Source organism: Myotis yumanensis, unplaced genomic scaffold, assembly GCF_028538775.1.
Source record: "Myotis yumanensis isolate MYYU_CA2020_CCGP unplaced genomic scaffold, mMyoYum1.0.hap1 SCAF_4, whole genome shotgun sequence".
Classification (NCBI taxonomy): domain Eukaryota; kingdom Metazoa; phylum Chordata; class Mammalia; order Chiroptera; family Vespertilionidae; genus Myotis; species Myotis yumanensis.
This window is the reverse complement of record NW_027223755.1, coordinates 30,294-55,618: the sequence shown is the minus strand read 5'-3', so window position 1 is coordinate 55,618 and position 25,325 is coordinate 30,294. Positions and strand designations below refer to the sequence as shown.

Here is a 25,325-nt window from a genome sequence, read left to right as displayed (position 1 = left end):
CTTTGAAAATCTGTTCAAGATTGTCTCCTTTTTGCTGAATAATTGTGTGTATTTGTCCCAATTACATGCAGTTTATGATATCCATGTTTTCTCTCATTTATAAAATACCAAGAAAAGTACAAAAAATGTTTGCTAAATAATGGCTAGGTCGCTTCTATATAGGTGTGAAGCTATGCAGTATTGCCTTTCTATTATTATACTTGGGATTCAACTCTTTTATAAAAAACTAGCTATTTATGTACCTGTTTACAAAAAAATTTAAAATTAGAATATTTAACCTAATCCGTAATGATTTCTAACACCACGTAGTATATTAAAGCTGTTATCCTTGGTCTCTGGTGCGAATGTTTTTTCAGCTTATCATTCGATTGGATCCATTTTACTTACAGGGCTTCTCTGTATCGAGGAATTGCCAGATTTCCATGTGATGGAACCTGAGCTTGTCTCCCTGCCCTTGGTGGGTTCTGAAAGCTCCCCACACAGGGTTGCTTTATTTTTGCTCTTTTGGGTTCTGTGCTCTGTGTTCATCTGACCTCTGGAGCCTTATTTCCCTAATATTATCGAATAAACACCTCTAATCAGGGCAGCCTGATCCCTGTCCACCACGGCCTCAGCTGATCGTCAGCTCCCGTTTCATACCTGCTGGCTCTCCCGAATCATGTGCACATTTCTTTAGTCTGGTTTGACCACCTTCTCTGAACTCGCAGGGGCAAGCAGACTGCACCACTCCAATCAGGGATGTTGTGAGCAGCCCTGAGACCCCTCTGCTAGCCCAGGGCGGGGTAGCGTCCCCGCGGGAGGGGGAGAGGCCAGCCATCCCCACAGGGAGACCAGGAAGTGCTGGCTTCGCTCTGATGATAAGGACCCTATTTGTGGGGCATTGGACACGTTAGCTTTCCCTTCAGGCCTATTGAGTGTTGGGGTAACTGGGGAGCACGCTGAGCATGAAGGAGAAGGGGAGAAGGCCGCAGGCAGATCACACTTCCCCGCAAACTGGGTTCGAAGCCGGGCCCGGCTGGGGGTGGAGGGGAGCACGGCGCCCCAGGCCCTGTGTGCTGCTGAGTGGGCAGTGGTGTCTCGAGCTACAGGACACAGTCCCTGTGACCCACACAGGCTATTCCGCTGATGCCCAGACTCGGCTCTCCCAGGCCATCTCCCCTGTGGCCTGGGCCCTGCGACTGTGGGCTGTCTGCCTCCCACTGTCTGTGTGCCAGGTCCACGCGCTCCATGTCCTTAACCCTCGGAGCAGCTGGGCTCACGGGGCAGGTCCCCGCGACCGAGGGACATCCGCACAGAGAAGGGGTCTGACCTCACGTTACAGCATAAACAGCACTTGCTTGTACACGCGGAGACCTTCCCGTAAGCGTAGCCCACATGACGCACTGGCATCACACGGGAGAGGCACCAGGACGGGCTAACGCGACTCCGTCTTCACTGCTTGGAGCACACGGAATGTGATGCGCACCATCTTCCTTCTCACTTTACTTCCTGCTGCCAGTGGGAGTGAACCATGTACAAGGTGGTTTGAGCTGGATCTTTGCAAAAAACAGTTTTTCATAATTTGCAGGCTTAACCCATGAAAATGACTTGGAAAGACATGACTGAGGTAGATTGTAGCTGTGGTGGCTGGTACAGCTGGACTCTGTTGGGCCTGTTGGGGGTCATTCATCACGTCCAGGAGATGCATGGCCTGGTTCTCAGCTTGTCCGTTCTTTCCAGGACACAGCGGGCCAGGAGCGGTACCGGACCATCACCACGGCCTACTACCGCGGGGCCATGGGCTTCATCCTCATGTACGACATCACCAATGGGGAGTCCTTCAACGCCGTGCAGGACTGGTGAGTGGCTGGCGCCCCCCAGCGAGGCCTCCTCAGCAGCTCCCCCTTGGCGGCTGCCCACGGGGTAGCGTGTTCTCACACGTGTCCTCTCGGGCAGCCACAGGCCAGCGGGGCCCCGAGTGGCGTGTAGGGGCCAATGGGCCCGATTGTGGTGGTGTCCTGTATGTGGTCCCTCAGTGCCTGTCGTCCTGTCCCCCTGGCCCTGTGGGGCCGGGCCCGTCACTGATTCTAAAACACAGCGTGTGGTGGGCGGTCACTGTCTACCGTGGGGGCTGGAGCCTGAACCTCAGCCTCCTGGGCCTGGGCGCCCATGCCCCGCCCGGCCCCACTGGCTTTGCGAGTAAAGCTGTATTAGAGCAGCTGGGCTCGTGGGCTTCCGTGGGAGGGACCTACATGGCAGCTCGCTGCTGCCCGGGCACCGCGTGCCCCTGAACCTGCGGTTTCCATCAGGCCCCTCCCATCCACGCTTGCCGCTCCCCTTCCCAGATCTGCCACGCTGTTGCAGGTTTTCTTTCCATTGAAAGGTTTCAAAAGTCTGGGACGAAGGGAAAGGTAACCCAGAGCCTGTTCTGACGCAGCCGCATCACACATCTGAAACCCTGTGTGGCCACGTGATGCGCACGGGGCTCCCGCCTTGGATGGCCCAACCTGGTCGCCAGCTCTGGGGAGGGACGGGCAGCTGGTGGAGGGACAGGCAGCTGGTGGCCCTGCCCCTGAGTCCAGCCCTCAGGGCTGATGGGCGGGTTCTCTACAGAAGAACCAGTTTAGCTCCAGCTTTGGGGGATCAGGAGGTCCCTGAGTTCATTAACACCAAGTGGGCCCGCCGGAGTCAACACCCTGAGTCCCGAATCAGAGGTGCCTCTCGCCCACCGGGACTCGGGGTCTCCCACACCGAGGGCATTTCCACCCGCCTCAGCCCTGCTTGCCCGACCCTCCCGAGCTCCCGTCCTGAGAGCGTGGCCACCTCGGAGGATGCCCACCTTAGCATCCACAGGCCGCGCCTTATGGCACGATGCAGAGCTATGGGTAGGATGGCTGTTCCCAGGCAGGAAACCTGGTGGGCAGATGGATGTTGTTTAGAAACCACCAGACCAAGGTAACAGTCTGGCCCATCTTCCTGCCGGTTTAATAATTCACTCTGTGCCGTTCAGGGCACCTTAACCAGGAAGAACTTCACCTTCAAACATGCGCACCTTCACCTTTTCTCTCCTTTTTCTCCAGAGTAAATAACACACTGAAACGCAGGTGACCTGTCAGACAGGAAAGGACTGTAGCTTGAGGGCCGCTGAGGAGTGGGTGTTTGCTCAGTGTTTCCTGACCTGGTCAAGGTCCAAGGTCCTCTCAGCTCCCTGTCTGGTTATGCTGCAGCTCCGAGGGGCAGTGACAGGGCGACCCCAATTCCCCTCCCACCTGGGCACGGGCAGTCTCTCCTGTCCCGGGATCTGAGCGGTAACATTTCTTCTTTTCTTTTTTCTTTTTTCTTTTTTAAGGGAGGGAGAGGGAGGGAGAGGGAGGGAGGGAGGGAGGGAGAGAGAGAGAGAGAGAGAGGAACACTAGTGAGAGAGAAACATTGACTGGCTGCCTCCCGCACAGCCTCAGCGGGATAGAGCCCAAAGCCCAGGCTTTGCCCCGACCAGGGATCGCCCAGACCTCTTGGTATCTGGGTGCTGTTTTCTAGTTTCCAACCACTGAGCCTCACCTGCCAGGCAGGGATGACCTTTCTTAGGCTGCTCTGACGGGTATGGGACACTCTCCCTGTACAGACAGCCCAACCTGAACTCGCCTTTGTATTTAGAAGATACATGGCTCCTTTCAGAAACGGAAATAAAAGCCCAAGCACATTGTGTGCCTCCGTGTCTTCTCCACACATGAGCCCAGGCGCGGGGACGTCTTGGGGGGCGGGGGAATGACCCAGAAGCCAGCTCTTGGCGTGGAGACAGCATGAGGTGGGTGTTAGGGTTGGCATGCAGACTGGTGGAGGGGAGCCCAGGGCGGGTGCCTCCTGTCTGGCCGAGCTCTGAAGGCAGGAAGCCAGGGCGGAAAGTGCGTCCTGTGGCTCTGCCTGACCTCACGAGGCCGTGGGGGAACACGAAGGTCCGAGGCAGACCTGGGCTCTCGGATGAAAGCATTTCCTACACGTGTTGCTGCTCGTTCTGCGTCACCCGCTCTCTGAAACAGACTTGGTCTGTGCGGTTTGTGTCACAGTATTTATTGGAAATAATGGCATTTTCTCCCAGGACTCCCTTGGGGTCTCTCCACTTTAAGAGACCTTCTTCCCTGTTAAATTAGCTGCCTGTCTTTGGGGGGATCGGTCTTGAGGGACAACGATGACACTTACTGTGAAGAGAGCACATTCTCAAGCCCTGGTGCTCCTTGTGGCTCCTGGGCGGCTTGGTGGTGCCGTTGCATCAGGCGAACCTGTGGGAAGGAGGGTCCAGTGTAGAGAGCAGCCTGGGCTTTGAAATGGGCCCCTTGCTTGCGGCTGCCTGGCCTCACGGCGCGTCAGGTCGTCGTCCAGGGGATCTCCGTCCAGGCTGCTGCCCTGCAGTGAGCGCACTCAGTCCCCACGCAGGCACTGGGCCCACCTTCTAATACCCGGTAGAGCAGCAAGGGGGTGCGCTCTGCAGCCGCCCTGGAAAGTGAGCGAAGAGGCGGAGTCACAGGTCTATGCGGTGCAGTCCCAGACACCACCCACCCAGCGTAGGGTCCTGGCCCTGGTGGGGCTCCGAGCCCTGTGATGCCTTCCCCGCTGGTGGGACAGCACCTTTGCAGTTCCATTCATTAAGGTAGTTATCCAGTGACCAGTCGTAAACCACACCCCTGCACACCCCTCCCACATAAATAAATAGACATGAAAGGAAAGTATTCCAAAGAGGAAATTGGAAAATAGCACATTTGTCACGGGAGGGTCCTCTCGTTGCCAGAGAAGATGGTCATGGCGTACGGGGTGGGACTCTGTTAGATTCAGACAAAACCGTCCTGTTGCCACTTGGCTGTCCCTTTCTGTACCACCTGTTTCCAAACCCCGAGCAAGAGTCACGCACTCCACGCAGCCCCGGAAGTGCCACGGTCCCCGAGCTCTCGGCCTCCCTCTCAGTGTATTGTGTCCTGTGGCCTAATTTCGATCTATAAATATCACACATTTTTAGGACACTTTTCCTGCCCAGAGCAACCACCAGGGGTGCCAGTGAGGGAAGAGAGGCCGCAGGGCCTGAGTGGTCAGCTCCGTGGTTCCCAAATGTCCCCCATCCTCACAGCAGCTACAAGCTGTGAGTGGTCACAAAGTCCATGCCTGCCCAGAGCCAGCGGAGGCGAAAGGCGCAGTCCTCCACGGCTGGCCCTGACCCCCCACTTCAGACACGAGTTATACATGGGGGTCCCCAGGGCCCCCTCATTCCTGACCCCCTGGCTATAACTGCAGGGTTTCCCATGAGCCGTTTTAGATTTGACAATTCACTAGGATGACCTACAGAATTCAGGAAAGTGCTGCCCTTACCATTCTGGTTTGTTTCATTATAACAAAAGGATACAACTCAGAACCAGCCAAAGGGAGCGATGGCGACTGCGAGATCGGGAGGGTCCAGGTCGGGGCCCGGCGGTCCTTGGGGAGACGTTGCCATCCAGGGGGTTCCCCCAGGTTTGATGTCCAACCTTCATGGGGTGTCACTACGTAGGCTGACTGGTTGCACCATTGCCCCTGGCTGACCTCCTCCTGAGAAGGCAGCTGGCGTCATGGGACTCAGAGTGCTAACTGTCTGGTCACATGGTTGGTCTTCCTGGCATGACCACCCCTCCCCAATTCTGATTCCATTAGCATTAACTATCAGGTGAGTCACTATTAGCATTAACTATCAGGTGAGCCATCTCATTAGCATTAATTCATCAGGTGGGTCATCATTAGCATAAACCATCAGGTGTGCTTTGGAGACCCATCATGAATAACAGACACTCCAGTCACTTTGGAAATAGTAAGGGTTTGCAGTGGTTCTCAACCTTGGCTGCACATTAGAATCACTTGGGAATCTTTTTAAAATCCTGATTTCTGGGCCTCATCCTCTGGAAATTCTGTTTCTTTGTTATGGGGTGGGGCCACAACATCAGTAACAAAGAAACAGAATTTCTGGAGGATGAGGCCCAGAAATCAGGATTTTAAGAAGATTCCCAGGTGATTCTAATGTGCAGCCAAGGTTGAGAACCACTGGTTTAGAGGTTACCTCCCAGGAACTAGGGACAAAGACTGACCAGATTCTTTATTATAAAGCATTCCTTTATTTATTTATAAATAACTAGAGGCCTGGTGCACGACATTCGTGCACTGGGGGGGGGGGGGGGGGGCGGTCCCTCAGCCCAGCCTGTACCCTCTCATAGTCTGAGTCCCACAACCATAGCTGCGCTCACCAGCCGTGAGCCTGGCTTCTGGCTGAGCAGGGCTCCCCCTGTGGGAGCACACTGACAACCCAGGGGCAGCTCCTGCATTGATCGTCTGCCCCCTGGAGGTCAGTCCGTGTCATAGCTATCAGTCGTTCCGTTGTTTGGTTGATTTGCATATTAGCCTTTTATTATTTATAAATAATAAGCACATACTATTGGGCCAATCTATAATGCACATTACAAAACACAGAAAACTAGATGCTAAAATGATGGATTGAATATAAATAGAGTTTTGAATAATATAATATTGTATTGTATTTCTTGTGGAAGAGCACGTTGTAGAAAACGTTCCTAACGGCCACACCCGCCATGACGACACCTGTTGGCTTCCCAAATATTCAAATCAGCTTCGTTGCTCTGAAGTGAAACATAGTGACAAGGCCAGCGTGACAGGGTCCTGTGGATATAGCCCATCAGCTGCTGATGTCAAAATGTCAAAACACTCCTTTTTATGAGCAAATCGTAGAACAACAACTATCTCTATCTCCGGTTCCATCCCTAAGCCCACCTCTCATCCAATGCCTCCCCTCAGCCTGCAGCCTCTGGGTCTCTCTGGGCTTGGTCCTGAACGCGGCATCTTTAATAGATTTGTTACCTGGCGTTCAGGAGTGAAGGACAGTGTAGCTGTGGCCCCCAGCCCAGCACTCCCTGATTGCATATCAAATAGTTAACCCCTAGAGTGCTGGGGTGCGCAATCATGCTCCTCCTGTCTTTCGCCAAAAGTGCTGGGAGCACTATCATAATTTTTTTCCTAAACTGCTGTAAAATCAGCAAAAATGCCTTGGGAATTTTAGCATTGTTCCTAGGATATTGGTTGGCACGCAAAGGGTTAAGCAACGTGAAAAAATGGATGCTCTGCTAGAATTAAAATTATTTTCTTATCTTTCCATACTTCATAAACTGATAACTTTAAATATGTATATTAAATGGTAATTTATGTAAATCTTTGTCTTCACAGTTTATATCCGGAGCTGAGTCCTTTCTAAATTGCTAGAGCACAGAATTTTATAGCCCATCAGCTTATGATGTGAAAAGTACCAACACTGACTGAATGTAGATAGCTGGGTAAAACAGCTTATTTTAGGGAAAATTTCCTTAAGCCAGAAGGAAAGGTTGTCTTTAAAAAAAGTTCCCTCACGTGGAAACCAGTGGAGTCAGGGCCCCGGGGAGGGAGGAGAAAGGCAGGAAGGGCTGGATGGTGGGGAAGCTCCTCTGAGGGGCGAGAGGCTGCTGGCCCTGCTGCTGGTGGGGCTGTGAGGCCTCACAACCCAACAGGGTCCTCACCCCAGCGTGAGGCAAGCCCCACACAGACTGGCACCTGGGGGACTCCACCTGTCTGCTGGCCTCACCTGACTGTCAGTAAGAAGGGAGCGGATTCCTGCGGACCAGGTGGCTGTGCGGAGCGGAGAGGTCTGTGTGTCTGCTGGCCTCACCTGACTGTCTGTAAGAAGGGAGCGGATTCCTGCGGACCAGGTGGCTGTGCGGAGCGGAGAGGTCTGTGTGTCTGCTGGCCTCACCTGACTGTAAGAAGGGCGCGAATTCCTGCGGACCAGGTGGCTGTGCGGAGCGGAGAGGTCTGTGTGTCTGCTCGCCTCACCTGACTGTCTGTAAGAAGGGCGCGAATTCCTGCGGACCAAGTGGCTGTGCGGAGCGGAGAGGTCTGTGTGCCTGGCATCTGCAGACACAGGCCTGGCCTGCCCTGGATGAGGCCGGGCTGCAGGTCTCCATCGTGGGCACCTCAGCAGCGCCTGACGTCCAAATCGCTGTCCCTGGGCCCCGGCCCCAAGACTGGAACCATCACCCTGGGATCCTGATGAGACCCGGCTCAGGACGACGAGAGCTCTAACCCCAGCAGTTCTGGTCTTGTCGGACCGAACTGGACTCTCATGTATTAATCTTAGCCCTCTGGGGAAGTGTATCTCATGGAGCTTCTTGGCCGTTTGCATGTTTAGGTTTTGCAGACTAGTCTCTATGACCCAGCTGTACAAACAGCCCGTGAAGACGAACAACTCGGTCCCGTGTGTTTTTACTTTGGACGGATCTTGGTGCTACATCGTCCCCCCGTTGGCTGAGGAATCCTGTGGCTCAGGTAGAGGCGCAGCGTGTGTATCAGGGCCAGCGGGACCCAGGGCCCACAGCCTGGGCCCAGCAGCAAGGACAGGACCTACCGCCAGCCAGCTGCCTTCTGCGCCGGGCTCCTTCCTCCGGGTGAGAAACGGGCGGCTCCCCTGGAAGGGGCAGAGGTGCCGGGGCCGAGCCAGGGCACAGGCAGACCACATGGACTGTTTCCAGTCCTAGGATCAGGTCCCGGGGGTTCTGAGGGGATGTTCTAAGTGGGAGTCATTGTTCAGAGCTCTCGAAGGGCCAAGAAACATTGAATAAGTAACTGATTGGATGTTTGAAAACGTAACTTGAGGGGCCAGTCCTGTGTGTCGAGCAGCAGGGGGCTGGGAAGCTCCCTCACGAATCTGGAGTCCACGGAGCAGTGAGCCGCCAGGTGCTGGGAGAACGAGGGAAGTGGGTGCGTGGACAGTGAGCTCCCAGGACCAGACGGCCTCGCTGAGGCCTGTCCCTTCGTGGGGCCCGGAGGGCAGCTCCCGGTGCCTCATGTCCTGCACGCGGCCCCATTAGATGCCTAGAGGCCAGCAGTTCTTGGCCACCAGGCCCGTTGTGGGCACTGGGTTGGGCCTCGTGACCAGCTGGACGCGCTCAGGGGCACAGGCTGGGCCCCTGGGAGTGACTGCTGCCCAGCACAGGAGGAATGGACTTACATCATCGCCTTCTGTGCAGTCATCTCCATGTCAAACATGGAAACTCCTCCCCTGCTGCCTCGCGATGTAGAACAAACCCAACCAACAAAAACCGTGTGTGTGTGTGTGTGTGTGTGTGTGACTGTATTTAGGGAGAAAGAAAAAACACACAAACGTAGAAAATACGGAAACATGGAGGGGGTTGATTTGGTTTTGTATTTTGATAAATGACAACAGATTTTTAATGACTGTGAGCGGTCCTGGTAGGGTCGGCCTTAATTGCCATTTGCCGAGTAACCATGGTGACCAGCATCTTGCTTCTGATCCCATTAATCTTGTTGAGTTTAAAGTAAATCCCAAAGGAGCTGCTGCAGCGACTGGGAAATAAATCATCGTTTCACACGCACAGTAAGTGGTGGCAGCCACGTTCTGTACACGTGTGTCCGTGTCCAACAAAGAAGTAAGGTGGTCCCTAGTGGGATAGAAAGCACCCCCCACACAGGCAGGGTCGTTTTTCAAAATACAGCAATGATCCAAACAGTGAACACGTGGAAACACGAGGAGAGGAGGACCCGCGCCCACCCCAACAGGCACACCGTTCACTCCGGGCAGAGATTTTCCTGGGAAGGACTTCAGTCTCAGGATCTGAAGGGGAGACAAAGTTTGAGATTCTCTAGTGAAAAAACGCATCGTTATTGAGATGATAGGGGTCAGGATGCGTCGAGCTGGTTTGGGACTGAGACTCTGTTTGTGAAGAGATGCTTGCAAGTCAGGAAGTCGGGGTGACCTCCTGAGCCCACCGCAGCCCCGGTTGGTGGGAGCCTCGCTGTGAAGCCCGGAGGCCGAGGAACACAGGCTGACGTCCATCGCTGCGCGTTGGTTTCCTCACAGGCTGAGCACGTCTTCACCCCTTCCCGGGGTGAGGGGCTAGGCAGTCCTGTGGAGCCCAGACCCCGAGGCGCTGAGAAGTGAGCACCCCACGACCCTGGTGAGAGCTGCGTCGACACACCAGCGTGGGTTGGGTTTGCCGAGGTCAGAGGAGGCCGGTCGCACAAGCACGGGTCCTCCAACCTGGAAAGCCCCTCCCTGACCTTGGCCACCCCTCCTCACGCAGGTGGCTGCCCCTCGGGCCGTGGCCCCTGCTGTGTGACCTCCGGGAATCGGGGATGCCCAGGCCCCCCTGCACCAGGCCAGGCTGTGCTCCGAAGACACACGGGAGCAGGGGGGCGACTTCAACATCCCCGAGGCACCCATTTCAGTCTGAGCTCCTGGAAGGAACCTGTGGGATTCCCTGGCCACACGATGTGAGCACTTGCAGTTCAGGTCTCTCCGTGTGCGGGATCTATTTTACACCTTCGTTCACCGCAACCCACCGTTTTCATAGACCCGCACAGCAGAGGCGAGAGGAAAGCACCGTTTAGATCGCTGCCTCTGCTCCTGGTTATGGGCATGCGCTGCGTCTCGCTGTCGCTAAAGGGGTGCGTTACCTCAGGCACCAGAATTAGGAAGCTCACGTCCCCGGATTGTCCTCATCAAACCTGGTGCCCCCTGAGATGGAGCCATGGTCACATTCACCGGACGGTTCCATCTCATCTGAAAGCTGCGCTGGGTCCAGTGCCCTGAGTCACACCTGCCCGCCCCGCGCGCCCCTTCCTGGTGCGCCTCCCTCCGCTGCCCGAGCTGTTTGCTTTTCTTCTCTTTGCAAGTTGAGGGAGCTCATCGCTATTTTCCGTGTAATAATCCCGAAGGGTCTGGAACTTGCTGGTAAGGACACACGCGAGCTTCCCTTCTTCGCACTTTGCAGATCTTTTCCTGTAAACTTTCATCAAGTATTTTGCTTTTCGACGTGTCCACTCTCTCCTGACCACTCTGCGAGGTACGTCTCCCACCTGAGTCTTGTCCTTGACAAGGTCGCCGCCCTCACAAAGGGCGATTGAAGACCTGCTCCTGTGACCCCCGAGCTCTGAAGGTCTGTGGAACCCCCTGCCCACCTGTGACAAGCGGTGCGGGGCGTCTGGGGCTGCGGGCCTGCCTCTCACCCGAGTGATCGCGGACAAATGGTTCACCGCCCCAGGACTCACTTTCCTCAGCTGTGAAGTGGGGGTTGAACCCTCTCCCCCTGAGTTACTCTAAGGGTTAAATAATGTGACGAATATAAGCGGTTAGAGTAGCACCTGCAAATATTGCCTGTTGTAATTATTATCCAAGTTAAAATCGAAAGTTGGTCACATGGAAATTTATTCTGAATTCTAGGTTTCCCGGTTTATAGTCAGTTAAAGCACCAGCCCATTGTACTCTGATTTTGATATTGATCAACCTGGCATTTTTATCTTAAAAATGACTATTCTTATAAATCATTTAAAAAATTACCATTAACTCCCCATTCCTAGGCCCAGTTGACAGGTTGTGTGTGATGGATTTCCTGGAACTGAGGGGTTTCTCAGAAAATGCGACTTTTTCTGCTAAAGCAGAGACTGTCTGGGCACATGGGGCCAGTGGGCACTCCAGCTGTGAAGGTGGGTGTGGGAAAAGGGAGGAATCGTCATAATGTCAGCTCATCAAGTGCAGAGGAATCCTTCACACAGCACCTTTGGTACTTTCATTTTTAAAAACACATTTTTATTGATTTCAGAGAGGAGGAGAGTGAGAGAGAGAAGTAGAACCATCAATAATGAGAGAGAATCATTGATGGGTTGCCTCCTGCACGCCCCCCACTGGGGATTGAACCCGAAACCTGGGCATGTGCCCTGACCAGGAATTGAACCCTGACCTCCTGGTTCATAGGTCGACGCTCAACCACTGAGCCACGCTGGCCAGGTTGGTACTTTCATTTTCGACTTGTTATCCCTGACGAGTACTGATGGGTGATATTTTACTGGACCAAGTAATTCCAAATTTGGGCCTTTTTTGCTGTTACCATCACGTGTGGGATATATTTCTCCTCCTTCATTTTGTGCTGTTCCACTGTCTTCTGATCACTTTTTTGCCTGTTCCTTTTCTTTTAGGTCAACTCAGATCAAAACCTACTCTTGGGATAACGCCCAGGTGATCCTGGTGGGGAACAAGTGTGACATGGAGGACGAGCGTGTCATCTCGGTGGAGAGGGGCCGGCGTTTGGGGGAACAGCTTGGTAAGTGGCACCGGACGAGGAGGAGAGCCGGCAGCCCCCGAGGCCAGCTGCGTGGGGGGATGGGCTGGGGGAGATGGTCAGCCCGGCCGTGGGAACCCGCACACTCTCCAGGGCGAGTGGGTCCCCCCACACTCGGGCATCGTGAGGATTCAAGCCCCTCACAGAAGCAAACTGGGCTGCCCAACTGTGACCCAGGACAGGGCCCCCGTTCTTACTCCACGAGGAACGGGCTCTGCACAAGGGCTCCCGTCCCCCACATCCTCATGACACTTCCTACTTGTCCATTATGTGGTGCTCACCGCCTGTCCTGACCGTGAGGCAGCATCCCCTGTGGTTTGACTTGCATTTCCCGGTGACCAGTGGCTTTGAGCATCTTTCCTGGACCTACTGGCCATCTCTGTGTCCTCTTTGGAGTCAGACACGCTACCATTGCGCCACGAGGTCCTAGCTGTGTGTCCTCTTTGGAAACATGTCTGTTCAGATCCCCTGTCCATTTTTAATTGGAATTTTTGCTATTGAGTTGTATGGGCTGTTTACATATTTTGAACATTAAACCCTTATCAGGTATATTTGGAAATGATTGCCTCCATTCAGTAGATTGCTTCTTCATTTTATTATTTCTCTTGCTGTGCAGAAGCTATTTAGTTTGATGTCATCCCACTTGTTCTGTTGTTGTTATTACTGTTTAGATTTTGTTGGTTTTTTGTTCTTGCTTTTATTGCGTTTCATTCTAGTGTCAAACCCAATCATCTTCAAGGCCAATGTCAAGGAGGTTCCCCACACTACCCCCCATAACACACACTACCCCCCATAACACACACTACCCCATAACACACACTACCCCCATAACTCACATTACCCCCCATAACACACATTACCCCCCATAACACACACTACCCCATAACACACACTACCCCCATAACACACACTACCCCATAACACACACTACCCCCATAACACACACTACCCCCCATAACACACACTACCCCCATAACACACACTACCCCATAACACACACTACCCCCCATAACACACACTACCCCATAACACACACTACCCCCATAACACACACTACCCCCCATAACATACACTAGTCCCCATAACACACACTACCCCATAACACACACTACCCCCCATAACACACACTACCCCCATAACACACACTACCCCATAACACACACTACCCCATAACACACACTATCCCCATAACACACACTACCCCCCATAACACACACTACCCCATAACACACACTACCCGATAACACACATTACCCCCCATAACACACACTACCCCATAACACACACTACCCCCATAACACACACTACCCCCATAACACACACTACCCTCCAGGGTGTCAGGGTGTGGGTCTCACAGTCATGTCATCCATGTTGAGCTCCTGTCTTCGTGGGCTAAGGTAGCGTTCCCGTCCCACTCTCTGGAATGGCCTCCCGTTCCCCCAGCATCACTTATGGGGGACGTGTTCTGTGATTCCTGGCTCCTTTGTCATAAAGGAGTGGACTGTGTAGGAAGAGGTTTATTTTTGGGTTCTCTATTTTGTTTCATTGATTTATGGGTCTGTTCTTATGCCAATATCATGCTATTTTGATGACTATGGCTTTGTAAAATAGTGTGAATTCATGGAGTGTGATGCTTCCAGCTTTGTTGTTCTTGCTCAGGGTTGCTTTGGCGATTCAGGGTCTTTTTGTGGTTCTGTACAAATTGTAGGATCGTTTGTTCTATTTTTGTGAACAATGCCATTGCATTTTTAAAATAGGAATTGCATTAAATCTGTAGATTGCTTTGGGTAGTAGTATGGACATTTTAATTCTTCTAATCCATGAGCATAAGATCTCTTTCCATTTATTTGTATCTTCTTTAAGAGTTATCTTCTTCTTTAAGTGCGTTATCTTACACTTTTCAGTGTACAGGTCTTTCACCTCCTGGTTAAATTTATTCCTAGGTAGTTTATTCTTCTTCATGCCACAGTAAATAGGGTTGTTTTCTTAATTTATCTTTCTGATAGTTCATTGTTGGTGTATAGAAATGCAATGGATTTTACAAATGTTTTTTATTGATTTTTAGAGACAGAGGAAGGGAGAGGGAGAGAGAGATAGAAACATTGATGAGAGAAACATTGATTGGCTGCCTCCTGCACGGCCCCTACTGGGGATTGAGCCCGAAACCCGAGCATGTAGCCCTGATCCGGCACAGAACCAGCGACCTCCTAGTGCCCGGGTCCACGCTCAACCAGCTGAGCCACACCAGCTGGGCTCTTCAAAGTTTTATAGAAAAGTCTCTGGCCCTAGCTGGTTTGGCTCAGTGGATAGAGTGTCGGCCTGCGGACTGAAGGGTCCCAGGTTCGATTCCGCTCAAGGGCACATGCCTGGGTTGTGGGCTCGGTCCCCAGTAGGGGGCGTGCAGGAGGCACCCGATCTATGATTCTCTCATCATTGATGTTTCTATCTCTCTCCCCCTCTCCTTTCCTCTCTGAAATCAATAAAAAAATATATTTTAAAAAAGTCTCTGTTTCCTGATCATCATTGACTGAAGTGCTGGTTTCCCATGATGCTGGCGTATGTGGCTGGGAAGTTACAGGTTTCTAAGAACAAGGCCATTGGATTGGGAGGTAACATCCATCACGTGACTTAGAGGAGAGGCTGAGGTGTCTGCATCTGTGGCTCTGATTTAGTGCAGGAGCTGGAACACCCGGGCACACAGGTGTGGGTGTGAGTGGCCTGACACACGGGGATTGACTGAGGCACAGATTTCACCTGGAGGAGGAGGAGTTATTGCACAGTTTCACTACAAGCTGAAGTAACAGTAGTGTTGGTTTTTATCCTGAATATCCAATTTTATGACAAATAGCATCTCTGGTTAGTGAGAGGAAGCCTGCTTTTCAGAGCTTTTTACAGTTGACCTTCGAACAGCACAGGCCTGATAATCCAACCCTCAGACCGTGTCATGGGGTGACCCCTCCAGCCAGGCTGGATACATGCAGGGCTGTTACCACACGGCATTCTCTACCTGGGCGTCTCCACCTGGGACACCGCCTCCTCACCACCTGGGTTCCAGGTTAGATTAGGTCAAGGCACTGAGAGCTCTGCTTGGTGGGCCAAGGACCCTTTTGTTGACCTGAAAGTGTGCACCTGCAGCAGATGAAAGCAGTCACATCGGACTAAGACTGTGCGGTGTTGGGCTGTCCTAATGGCCAAATCCTTCCGATGCCACTGGGGTCAGTGCCTCTGGAGTCAGGCCGATAAGAAAGGACGTGTGGGCAGAAGAGATGAGAGAATTGGACCAGCAGCTAAGCTGAGTTGAGGGATCGTTTTCTCCAAAGTCTCAGGCAGGGACTCTGGCTTCCTGAGTGGGTCCTGGCAACTGTGACAGGAAGCAGCCCCGTGAGCACTGGGAACCCCCACGAAGGCCAGTCCACCTGCCATCTCTACACCTGACACGTGGACCACCGGGCCCTGTGGGCTGCACAGACAGAAGAGAACTCTTCCCACTCTCGCTGTAAAGAAATGCAGAATGTAAAGAGAAACACTAGCCAAGGAGGGTTTGAGGTGTCCACCCCTGTCTCACAGACCCTGGCTCTGCTCAGGGTTCTTCAGCTCACGTCCTGCCGTTAGTCACAGGGACGTTAATCATGGACACGGAGTAGCCAGTGCGGTTCAAGCTCAGATGAGCCATCTGACTGTACAGTATTACCACCAAGGTAGACGTTCTAACACATGAGAATGGCTTTTTGTTCTCTACCCTTCGATACTATTTAAGAAGTAAGTGGTTCTGAGGCGCCAGAGGGATTTTGACATGGATGTAAAATGTTAGTCCATTCTTTGTCCTTGGCCCAAGGAGCTGGGGTGAAACCACGGGATTTAATCATTCTGAATCTGTGGCTCCTCTGAGATGGGGCCAGATGTCACCAAGGATTTATAGGGTAAAATGCAGACTAGATTAGGAAAGTGTTTCTGTGTTCAACCCAGTACACCCCAGATCAGTGCCCCCAAATGGACCAGAGCAGTCCATGGCAACTAATTGGCAAGCTCAGGGCGGAAGGGGGGGTGACGGGCATGAATGGAGAGGTTAGCTTGTGTCCGGAGCAGCATGCAAAGCCGCCTGGGCCCAGGTGCCATCACACATCCTAGAAGTGTGACACTCGCTGCATTTTTATACTTGCCATCTAGCAGCTCATTTGAAATTTCTCAGGGTCGTTCCCTAGGTGTAAGAATATTGCTGCCGATAGATGGCCGAGCTGAAAGCCCTGGAGGGCTGTTAGGCTAATCCCAGTCAAGCTTTTCCTGCAGGAGGCACAGCAGCTCCAGGGAACTCAGTGACACGGTGGCGCCCCTGGTGGCCATTCACCAAGTCCCCCTCCAACTCTCCATTGGGGACACAGACTGAGAGCTGGACCAAGTTGGTGCAGCAGACTCTGCACAGGAAATCTAAGCTTTGAATTAATGGAAAACTATGAAAATTAATTATTTTGGTAGGATCCAAAATGGGGAAAGAAGAAAATGCCAAATAACATCAGTGCTAGAAAAGATTTCACCAGGTTCCACGGTGGCCAGGGTTGGGAGGAAGGAAAGATAAACCCTGTGTTGAGGATCCTGAGTATTGGCTCCTGACCTGGCCGAGGGCTCCTTCAGTCTGTGCTGCCTCCCTGGGAGCACAGGTGAATCAGAGAGAAAAAGCGCCCGAGCATCACCGAGCCCAGGGTTTGTGGAAAAGGCAACGCATGCCTCCCCCCAGACCCCCGCCCTGTCCCACCGTCCCCGCCCTAACCACACCCAAGTCCCTTCCGTTCTGGCAGAATGACGGGCTCTGCTTCCTGTGTTCCTTGCAGGGTTTGAGTTTTTTGAAACAAGCGCCAAGGACAACATTAACGTCAAGCAGACCTTCGAGCGCCTGGTGGACGTCATCTGTGACAAAATGTCAGAGAGTCTAGACACTGAGCAGGCCGCCACCGCTGCGAAGCAGAGCGCGAGGCTCAAGGAGACGCCTCCCCCGCCGCAGCCCGGCTGTGGCTGCTAACCCCTCAAGGGCAGCGGGCCTGGCACCAGCCAGCAGCATCCACGGAAGGAAGGCCGGCAGCCGGCACTCACTGCCGCAGGGAGACGAGGGAGAGCTGTGTGTCGATGGCTGTTCTACGCACTGAATTCTTGGGCAACTCCCTGAGTGGAAATGTGGCAAATACGTGATCTTAAATCCATGAGACTCTCCACCCACCCACATCTGGTATTTGCATGTGATTTGTTCTGTGTCTTCTAGGGTCTTTATGTTTCAGATTTCTTCTCAGACTGGGCTACTGCTGGGACCTCAGGCTATAAATGCACTTCTGCTGACTTTTGTGCCACGGGTTCGAATTCCGCTGGTCACTGGAGGGGATGGTAACAAGGCCTTGCTTGTGTTGGGAGGGGAGATGGGAGATCTGAGGATATCTTGTTTGCTTTTAACTGAAAATCAAGTGGGCACAGGACTCATATTTTCTGAGTAAATTACCCATTTTCAGGGCAGGTTACTGTACAAGGCAGGTCACCGTGTCTCGTTTTCAGTGTTATTAATAACTGGGAGACCAACTATAAAGAAATTGAAATATTGTTTAAGGCCCTTGCAAGATTCCTAAGAGACAGGTATTCACCTGCCTGGAACTGGTCTGAACTGATCGTAGCTCAGATGTTTAAATGAGGGGCACCCTCACCAGGACTGCTCTTTCCACTGATGCTTCCCAACACGCTGGGCATTGGAGGGCACTGGCCGGCCGGCCGGCCGGCCGGGGGATTCCACTGGAGGTTATGCAATAGGCGTGCTGACGGCAAGGGTGTATGTTATGGGGGTGATTGCATTCTACAGTGAGTAACTGTAGAATGAGCTCCCCCATCACTTCACTAGCTAGCCCCCCATAACATGCACTACCCCATAACACACACTATCCCCCATAACACACACTACCCCATAACATACACTACCCCATAACATACACTACCCCATAACACACACTACCCCCCATAACACACACTACCCCCCATAACACACACTACCCCCATAACACTATCCCCATAACACACACTACCCCCCATAACACACACTACCCCCATAACACACACTACCCCCATAACACTATCCCCATAACATACAGTACCCCCCATAATATACACTAGTCCCCGTAACACACACTATCCCCATAACACACACTACCCCCCATAACACACACTACCCCCATAACACACACTACCCCCATAACACACACTATCCCCCATAACACACACTACCCCATAACATACACTACCCCATAACATACACTACCCCATAACACACACTACCCCCCATAACACACACTACCCCCATAACACTATCCCCATAACACACACTACCCCCCATAACACACACTACCCCCATAACACACACTACCCCCATAACACTACCCCCATAACATACAGTACCCCCCATAATATACACTAGTCCCCGTAACACACACTATCCCCATAACACACACTACCCCCCATAACACACACTACCCCCATAACACACACTATCCCCATAACACACACTACCCCCATAACATACACTACCCCATAACACACACTATCCCCCATAACACACACTATCCCCCATAACACACACTACCCCCATAACACACACTACCCCCCATAACATACACTAGTCCCCATAACACACACTACCCCATAACACACACTACCCCCCATAACACACACTACCCCCATAACACACACTATCCCCATAACACACACTACCCCATAACACACACTACCCCCATAACACACACTACCCCCATAACACACACTACCCCATAACACACACTACCCCCCATAACACACACTACCCCCATAACACACACTACCCCATAACACACACTACCCCCCATAACACACACTACCCCCATAACACACACTACCCCATAACACACACTACCCCCCATAACACACATTACCCCCATAACACACACTATCCCCATAACACACACTACCCCCCATAACACACACTACCCCCATAACACACACTATCCCCATAACACACACTACCCCCATAACATACAGTACCCCCATAACATACACTAGTCCCCATAACATGCAATCACCCCCATAACACGCACTACCCCCCATAACATGCACCACCCCCATTACACACAACTGTCCCATCGCACACGGTAGCTCCATAACAGGCACCAGCACCAGCCCTGCTGGTTCAGACCCGGCGCAGATTGAAGCTCCTTGGAGCCCTCCTCCCAGGGCACAGCTCCCGATGCCCACGTTCCCCTGATCAGAAGTCGTCTGAACAGCATCCCCATGGACCCAGGTGGGGAAAGAGACCACTTTCCTCTCCACCTTTTCCATCAGCCGTTCATCCTTCTCGAGCGTCTCCCCACCTGTGAGCCTCACCCCTGCTTCCGTCACCAGATGCTCAGAGTCCGGGAGACACTCAGGACCCAGCAGCAACGTGAGAGGAAGGAGGGCCCTGTCAGCACCGCCACCCCACCCCACCCCTGACACCCCAAGATGCCGTGGGTAACACACACCCCAGCAGGTGCTCTGACGCATTGGGTGGCCCGTCCCCACCCAGCGCGCCCACAGCAGGAGGCCGAAGGCACGAAGTAGGAGGACAGCCACCTGAGGTGGGCTCACCCTGTTTTGGGACTCGTGTTAAAGATGTTTTTCCACTTTTCTAAAGTAGAGAATCTTCCTGTGAAAGTACTGGTGGGCGTGTATTGGGCAGCGGTGGGCAGGGACAGGACACATCTCAGATGCCGGAGACCACGGGCGAGCTGCGTAGGGATCATCGGGGTGACTGGACCACGGCCGAGCATCTTGCCAAGGAGCACCTGTAAACTCCGCTTTCCCACCGCAGGGGAGCCTTGGTGTGGGCTTCACTGAGGGAGAAGTTTGCAGGAAGGATCCCACGGAGCTGGAGTGAATGGCACGGTGTGTCTTCTGTGATGCGCGTGGGGAGAGTATTCTCCACTCTGACCTCATCGAGGGATCCTCCTCCTAAAGTCAAATTTGGCAAAAAAGGGTCCAGCCCAGGGTATGGCATCAAGTTGTATGACTTATAAATTATCACACTGTCGTTCCAAGGGCTCTCAGCCTTTGGCCATGTGTGCCCCCACACACACGCACGCACACGCACACACACGCACACGCACGCGCACACACGCGCACACACGCACGCACACGCACGCGCACACACACGCACGCGCGCACACGCACGCGCACGCATGCACGCACACACGCACACGCACACGCATGCACACGCGCGCACACACACGCACACGCGTGTGCACATGACACCTCCTACCTTCTCCCCATCTGCCAGCAGCTTAAACAACCAGAGGTCATTTTTACTAATGGCCTCGCTAAATGTATTCAAAAGATGAAGACACCTTAAAACAGATGCCATGTAGCTTGTGAATGCCAGGCATGCATCTTTTGTCCTTGATGCTATTCAATTAGTGTTTCAACTGGATTATTCTCCCTCTGGACACCTATCCCCCCCCCCCCCCCCCCCCCTCCACCCCGCCATTACTTTTAGAGACAAACCTTGACGGATCTGAGGAAATACTTCCGAGTGCTCTGGTTTGGGGACGTCGCCTTCGTTCCTAAGGTAACAGAAACATTGGACTGAAGATGTTTTATCAAATAGTCGTCCACAGAGCAGATCCGCATCTCAGCCTCTGGATGGTGGGTGGGTGTGGAAGGCGCTGAGGGTTAAGTCCTAAGTGGGAAGCTCCAGGCGTCCCCCATGGCCCCTGAGAAGGCTCACTCGGGCAGGAGGACCTCATGCGGCCGCTCCGCCAGCAGCTCCTCTCCGTGACCTTTCAAAGTCTCCAGGCTCCTCCTCAGGGTCCCCACGCGTCCGTCCCTCTGCTGCCTGGTGCCTCCTGCAGGCCCTGGGGACTCCATTAGAAATGTGTCCAGACGCCACCAGGCTGTCTCAGAGCTGAGGGAGCAGCTGCCTGTGGAAAGCAGATAACTTTGAAGTCATGACTAAAAACCCTTCTGGACCAAAGTGTTTATTCAGAGTTTTCACATCGTATTGAGATGCTCTATCAGGTGTCTTGGGAGCTGGCCTGTGTCTCTGTGGAATCCGCCCTATGTGAGTGCATGTGTGGTTCCAGGACTCTTCCCTGTGCTCTTTCAGCGTGCTGGGGCCTTTCCAGTGGCCGGAAGGTGCAGCCCCACAGCTGTGGCAGCTTCGCCCCTCTGTGCACAGCAGCTGCACCCCACAGCTCACTAGGACAGCAGCTGCACCCCACAGCTCACCAGGACAGCAGCTGCACCCCACAGCTCACCAGGACAACAGCTGCACCCCACAGCTCACTAGGATAACAGCTGCACCCCACAGCTCACCAGGACAGCAGCTGCACCCCACAGATCACCAGGACAGCACCTGTACCCCACAGATCACCAGGACAGCACCTGCACCCCACAGCTCACCAGGACAGCGGGGAGTCTTGCTGCTGAGCTGACCGTTAGGGTCAGCTTGTTAGAGTTCTTTCTATTTTAGGTGAATTTTGACCAAAGCCAGTCAAAGACATGAGCCTGTCTTATGTTCTAGAATGAAGTGAAACAGATTGAATAAAAGATGAGGTTGATGACCAGAAAAAAGCATCAGTATCCCTGCAGTGCACCAAAGGCTCCAGATGCCAGAAGTATAGCCTCCCCTAGGGCAAAGCCAGGTCTGGGAAACGTGACTAAGACATATCTACCCATTGTTGTTGGTGTCTCATAAATAAACGTCGTTTTCTCTCGAAAATCTTTACAGAAATGCTTGACACTCCAGTCAAATACTATTTCCCTTTGGTAGATGAAAATATTTGCACTTGGGCCACAAACAGTGTTGCCTCTCCCACATGCACACACATGGGCACATGCACACACAGACACATGTAGAGGCACGTGCACACACAGGACACACCTTTTATGAAGGGAAATGCCTGCATTCGGCGCACTCTCAGTGCCAGAAAAAAGGGAGCTTTTGCTACACTCCAGCTGTCACTCACAACTGTTTAAATCGGTCTATAAAATAGATTCTTCGCACTGATTTGGGTGTCTGTGCACATAATTGATTCCCATTAAAAAGAGGATAGAGCGAAAATACATTTTGCAAACATTCTAGACAAAACACATTATTTCTGAAACTATGTTAGAGCTCACGTGTTGAGACCAGACCATCTGCCTGTGGGCAAATCAAGCTTCCTGTGTACAGCTCTCTCCACTCTGCGGGGTGTGTGTCACTGCACGTGTTACAGCGCAGGTCGGAGGTGACATTTGTGTTCCCCTCCCTCCCATCCACATCGCCCTGCGCTGTCCTGGGCATCACCGGCTGAAGTGAGGTGGGGCTGTACCTTGTATTTCATTTGCCTGAGTTCATACTTCCCTTCACTGTGGACAATTGAGAGTTGGCTGTGACTTTATATCTTAATGAAAATTTTCCATATCCATGTTTTTGGTGGCCGGGGTCGCTGTGGCTCATGACTGTGTTTCTAATGGCATGTGGTGTGTGAGCTGCAGGCCCCCGCCTTTCAGGGAGGTGAGCGTGTCCTGCGTCCGTCCGGGTTTTCTGCACCGTTAGGATGCTTTCTGAGCGTTGTCCCATCACCCCTAGGGTGTGTGCTGAATGGAAGTTCTCCGTGTTCCTGTGAATATGTCGTTAATGTCAGATGTGATGTGACGCCGTTGGACTGTCCACATGTACAGCTATTAATGGTGTTTGTGGAACTGAAATGTCTTAAATGTTGCATGAAATATGTTACAAAAATAGATTTTTTTTCTATTTTCAACACCTCAGAATTGAGGGTTCATGGGCCAATAAGTGCAATATTTAATGACTTATTCAGTGTATATAAACGAGTGAAAGTGAATTACAGCGAATGTGCGAAGTGCTGTGGGTGGCGTGTGACCTACTCAAATGATCTCCCGTAGCCGTGTGTGTGTCTAGCGTGTGCTTATACAGTCAGTACCTTATTGTGTCGTGTGAAGCTCCTCTGTGCTACCTCAAAGTTCTTTATTTCCTATAAGACCAAACGTCTGGTACCTGCAAATATGTCAGTTTTGCCTTTTAGAATTGTGGGTTTTGTTTTTAAGACAGAATGGTTGTTAGTTTACTTTATATAGCAATTTTCTTGTTAATTCAGAATTCTCCTTTAGCCTTTTTTAAGAGGCCAATTTAGCTACCTAAGAAAATATATGCACATAAGAAAAAGTCGTTTTTATTCTCAGAAATGTTGATCACATGTTCTGTCTACTAAGAATTTTCACTCTTGTATTTGTATGTATATTTATTGTAACTCAATCTTGTATTTTGTTTTCAAATTTAACACTGTCAACCAGGAATGCTAAAATATTTGTATCTGTTTAGGTTGTAGCTAAAGTTATTTCAGTTCAATTCTCAATTGTCCGCACCAGGGAGGTGGAGACGGAAAAGCCAGGTTCCCTACATCACTTTGGTGTTGCAAAGCCTCACGTGCACCCTCAGCCCTGTCCGCCCCACAGCCATGGCCTAGAACGCACTGCGATGCGAGTCCAGCCGTGAGGCCTGGTGGCTGGTTCTGACTGTTGGTTTGTGATGGTTAAAGTAGGGCAATGACCTTGAACTCCTCTCTGCCATCCCAGTTGTTAGGCACAGCATTCATCTTAAAATCGTGCTTTGCCTTCTCATTCACTCAGCAAAGGACATCACCACACCTCGAGCAGTGAGGACTTATTCACTCAGAAGGATGAAGAGCGGTGTCTAGACAGCGTGGTCATCGGCACCTCCTGCAAGGCCTCCACTCCTTCCTCGGCCGTGCATCGCCCGTGAGGACCTTTCAGTCATGTCCGATGGCTCTGGGCGCCCACTGGGATGTGCCCCTGGCTCACCTGTGGTAGCCGGAAACACGTACTCAGCTCTCAAACCCACTGAGGAAGTTGGTGGTCAGTGATGGCCCTGTACCAAATTAAGGAAAAATGAAAGCAGGTAGCCAACACTGGAATCATAATTAAGAGTGTGTTTTAATGTTTAGTCAGTCAGTGCACAGCTGCTGAGTCTCTTGTGCCCAGCACTCAGCTTAGTGACTGAACGGGGGAGGGGCGGGGGGTGCAGGACGCTGTCTAAATGTGAAGTTAGGGCAGGAGTGGGAGGGAGCACAGGGCGTGGGGCCTGCCAGACGGGAGGGAGGGAACGACCCCATTGAAGACGTCAGATGTGACCCCGGAGAGAATCTGACCTGAGGAGACTGTGCCCAACACACAGCAGGACGGGGACAGATGTTCTTCATGAACAGAAAGACGACAGCCGGCAGCTGTCAGCCATTGGTCTCGCAGCCAAACGGGCCTCTGAAGCCCATCCCCACCCCCACCCCGGTTACCTATTTCTGTCCCACGAGGAAGACAGGCTGCAGCACCGTCACTCTCTGTGCTGCGCAGCCCCAGACATGGCCACGGACATGCATTGTTCTGAAGACACGTTAGAAACATTGACATCGTTCCCAGGTGCCAAACCACAAGGCTTGTTCCCTTCACTGTCACCCGCAGACAGCGCCATGGCGCCCGGGGGTGTGCCTGTGCTCCCTGTGCCACAGAGTGTTGGGGTGCACAGACGAACCCCCTCTGTGCTGGCACCGGCTCCTTGGGGCACTGTGGAGCATGTCCTGAGCAAATATTAGCAACAGCTCCGTGCTTTCCCCCAGTGGGTGTGGCGTTTTGTTGAAAACTGCTACTCAGCACACAGCCCCCACCTGTCCACAGGGGCTCCTGTCTGGTTCAAAGCTATAAAGTGTATTCACATTGTGAAGTTTCAGTTCTCTCTACCGAAATTAATTGTGTAAAAATGGTATGTGCTCTATTAGGTATTAAACTTGTATGTGAATTCTGTATAGAAAGTGGTTTTGGTTCTTTGGATTTATCTTGTTTTAATTTTTGGAGATTACAATAAATATCTTAAGAGATTATATTCCTGAATTTCCAGGCTTAGTCTGATAATTTGTATATACCCCTTCAGTTGGCATTATTTTTCATCTTAGGATGCCTATTTCCATTTCTCATGACGTTCCTCGTCTAGGCACAATGCTGAGAAACCTGAGACAGAGTGTGAATACATTTTTATTTAGGGCTATGGGTTGTCAACATCTTTGAGATGCAGGCTGGGCTGAGGGACCCCCCCCCCCCCCCCCGCAAGAATTT

The 25,325-nt window shown here is 52.2% G+C and overlaps 1 protein-coding gene across 2 annotated transcripts in view; it reads left to right on the top strand.

The window, feature by feature from the left end:
* Positions 1 to 25,103, top strand: part of RAB3C (RAB3C, member RAS oncogene family) — a 55,825-nt gene extending 30,722 nt beyond the window's left edge. For both annotated transcript variants that reach the window (XM_070411714.1, XM_070411713.1), the window contains exons 3-5: positions 1,720 to 1,838; positions 12,025 to 12,149; positions 16,994 to 25,103. In XM_070411714.1, coding sequence (XP_070267815.1) covers positions 1,720 to 1,838; positions 12,025 to 12,149; positions 16,994 to 17,181 — 432 coding nt within the window. In that variant the 3' untranslated portion in view covers positions 17,182 to 25,103. The remainder of the gene's footprint in view (positions 1 to 1,719; positions 1,839 to 12,024; positions 12,150 to 16,993) is intronic.
* Positions 25,104 to 25,325: the final 222 nt, after the last annotated feature.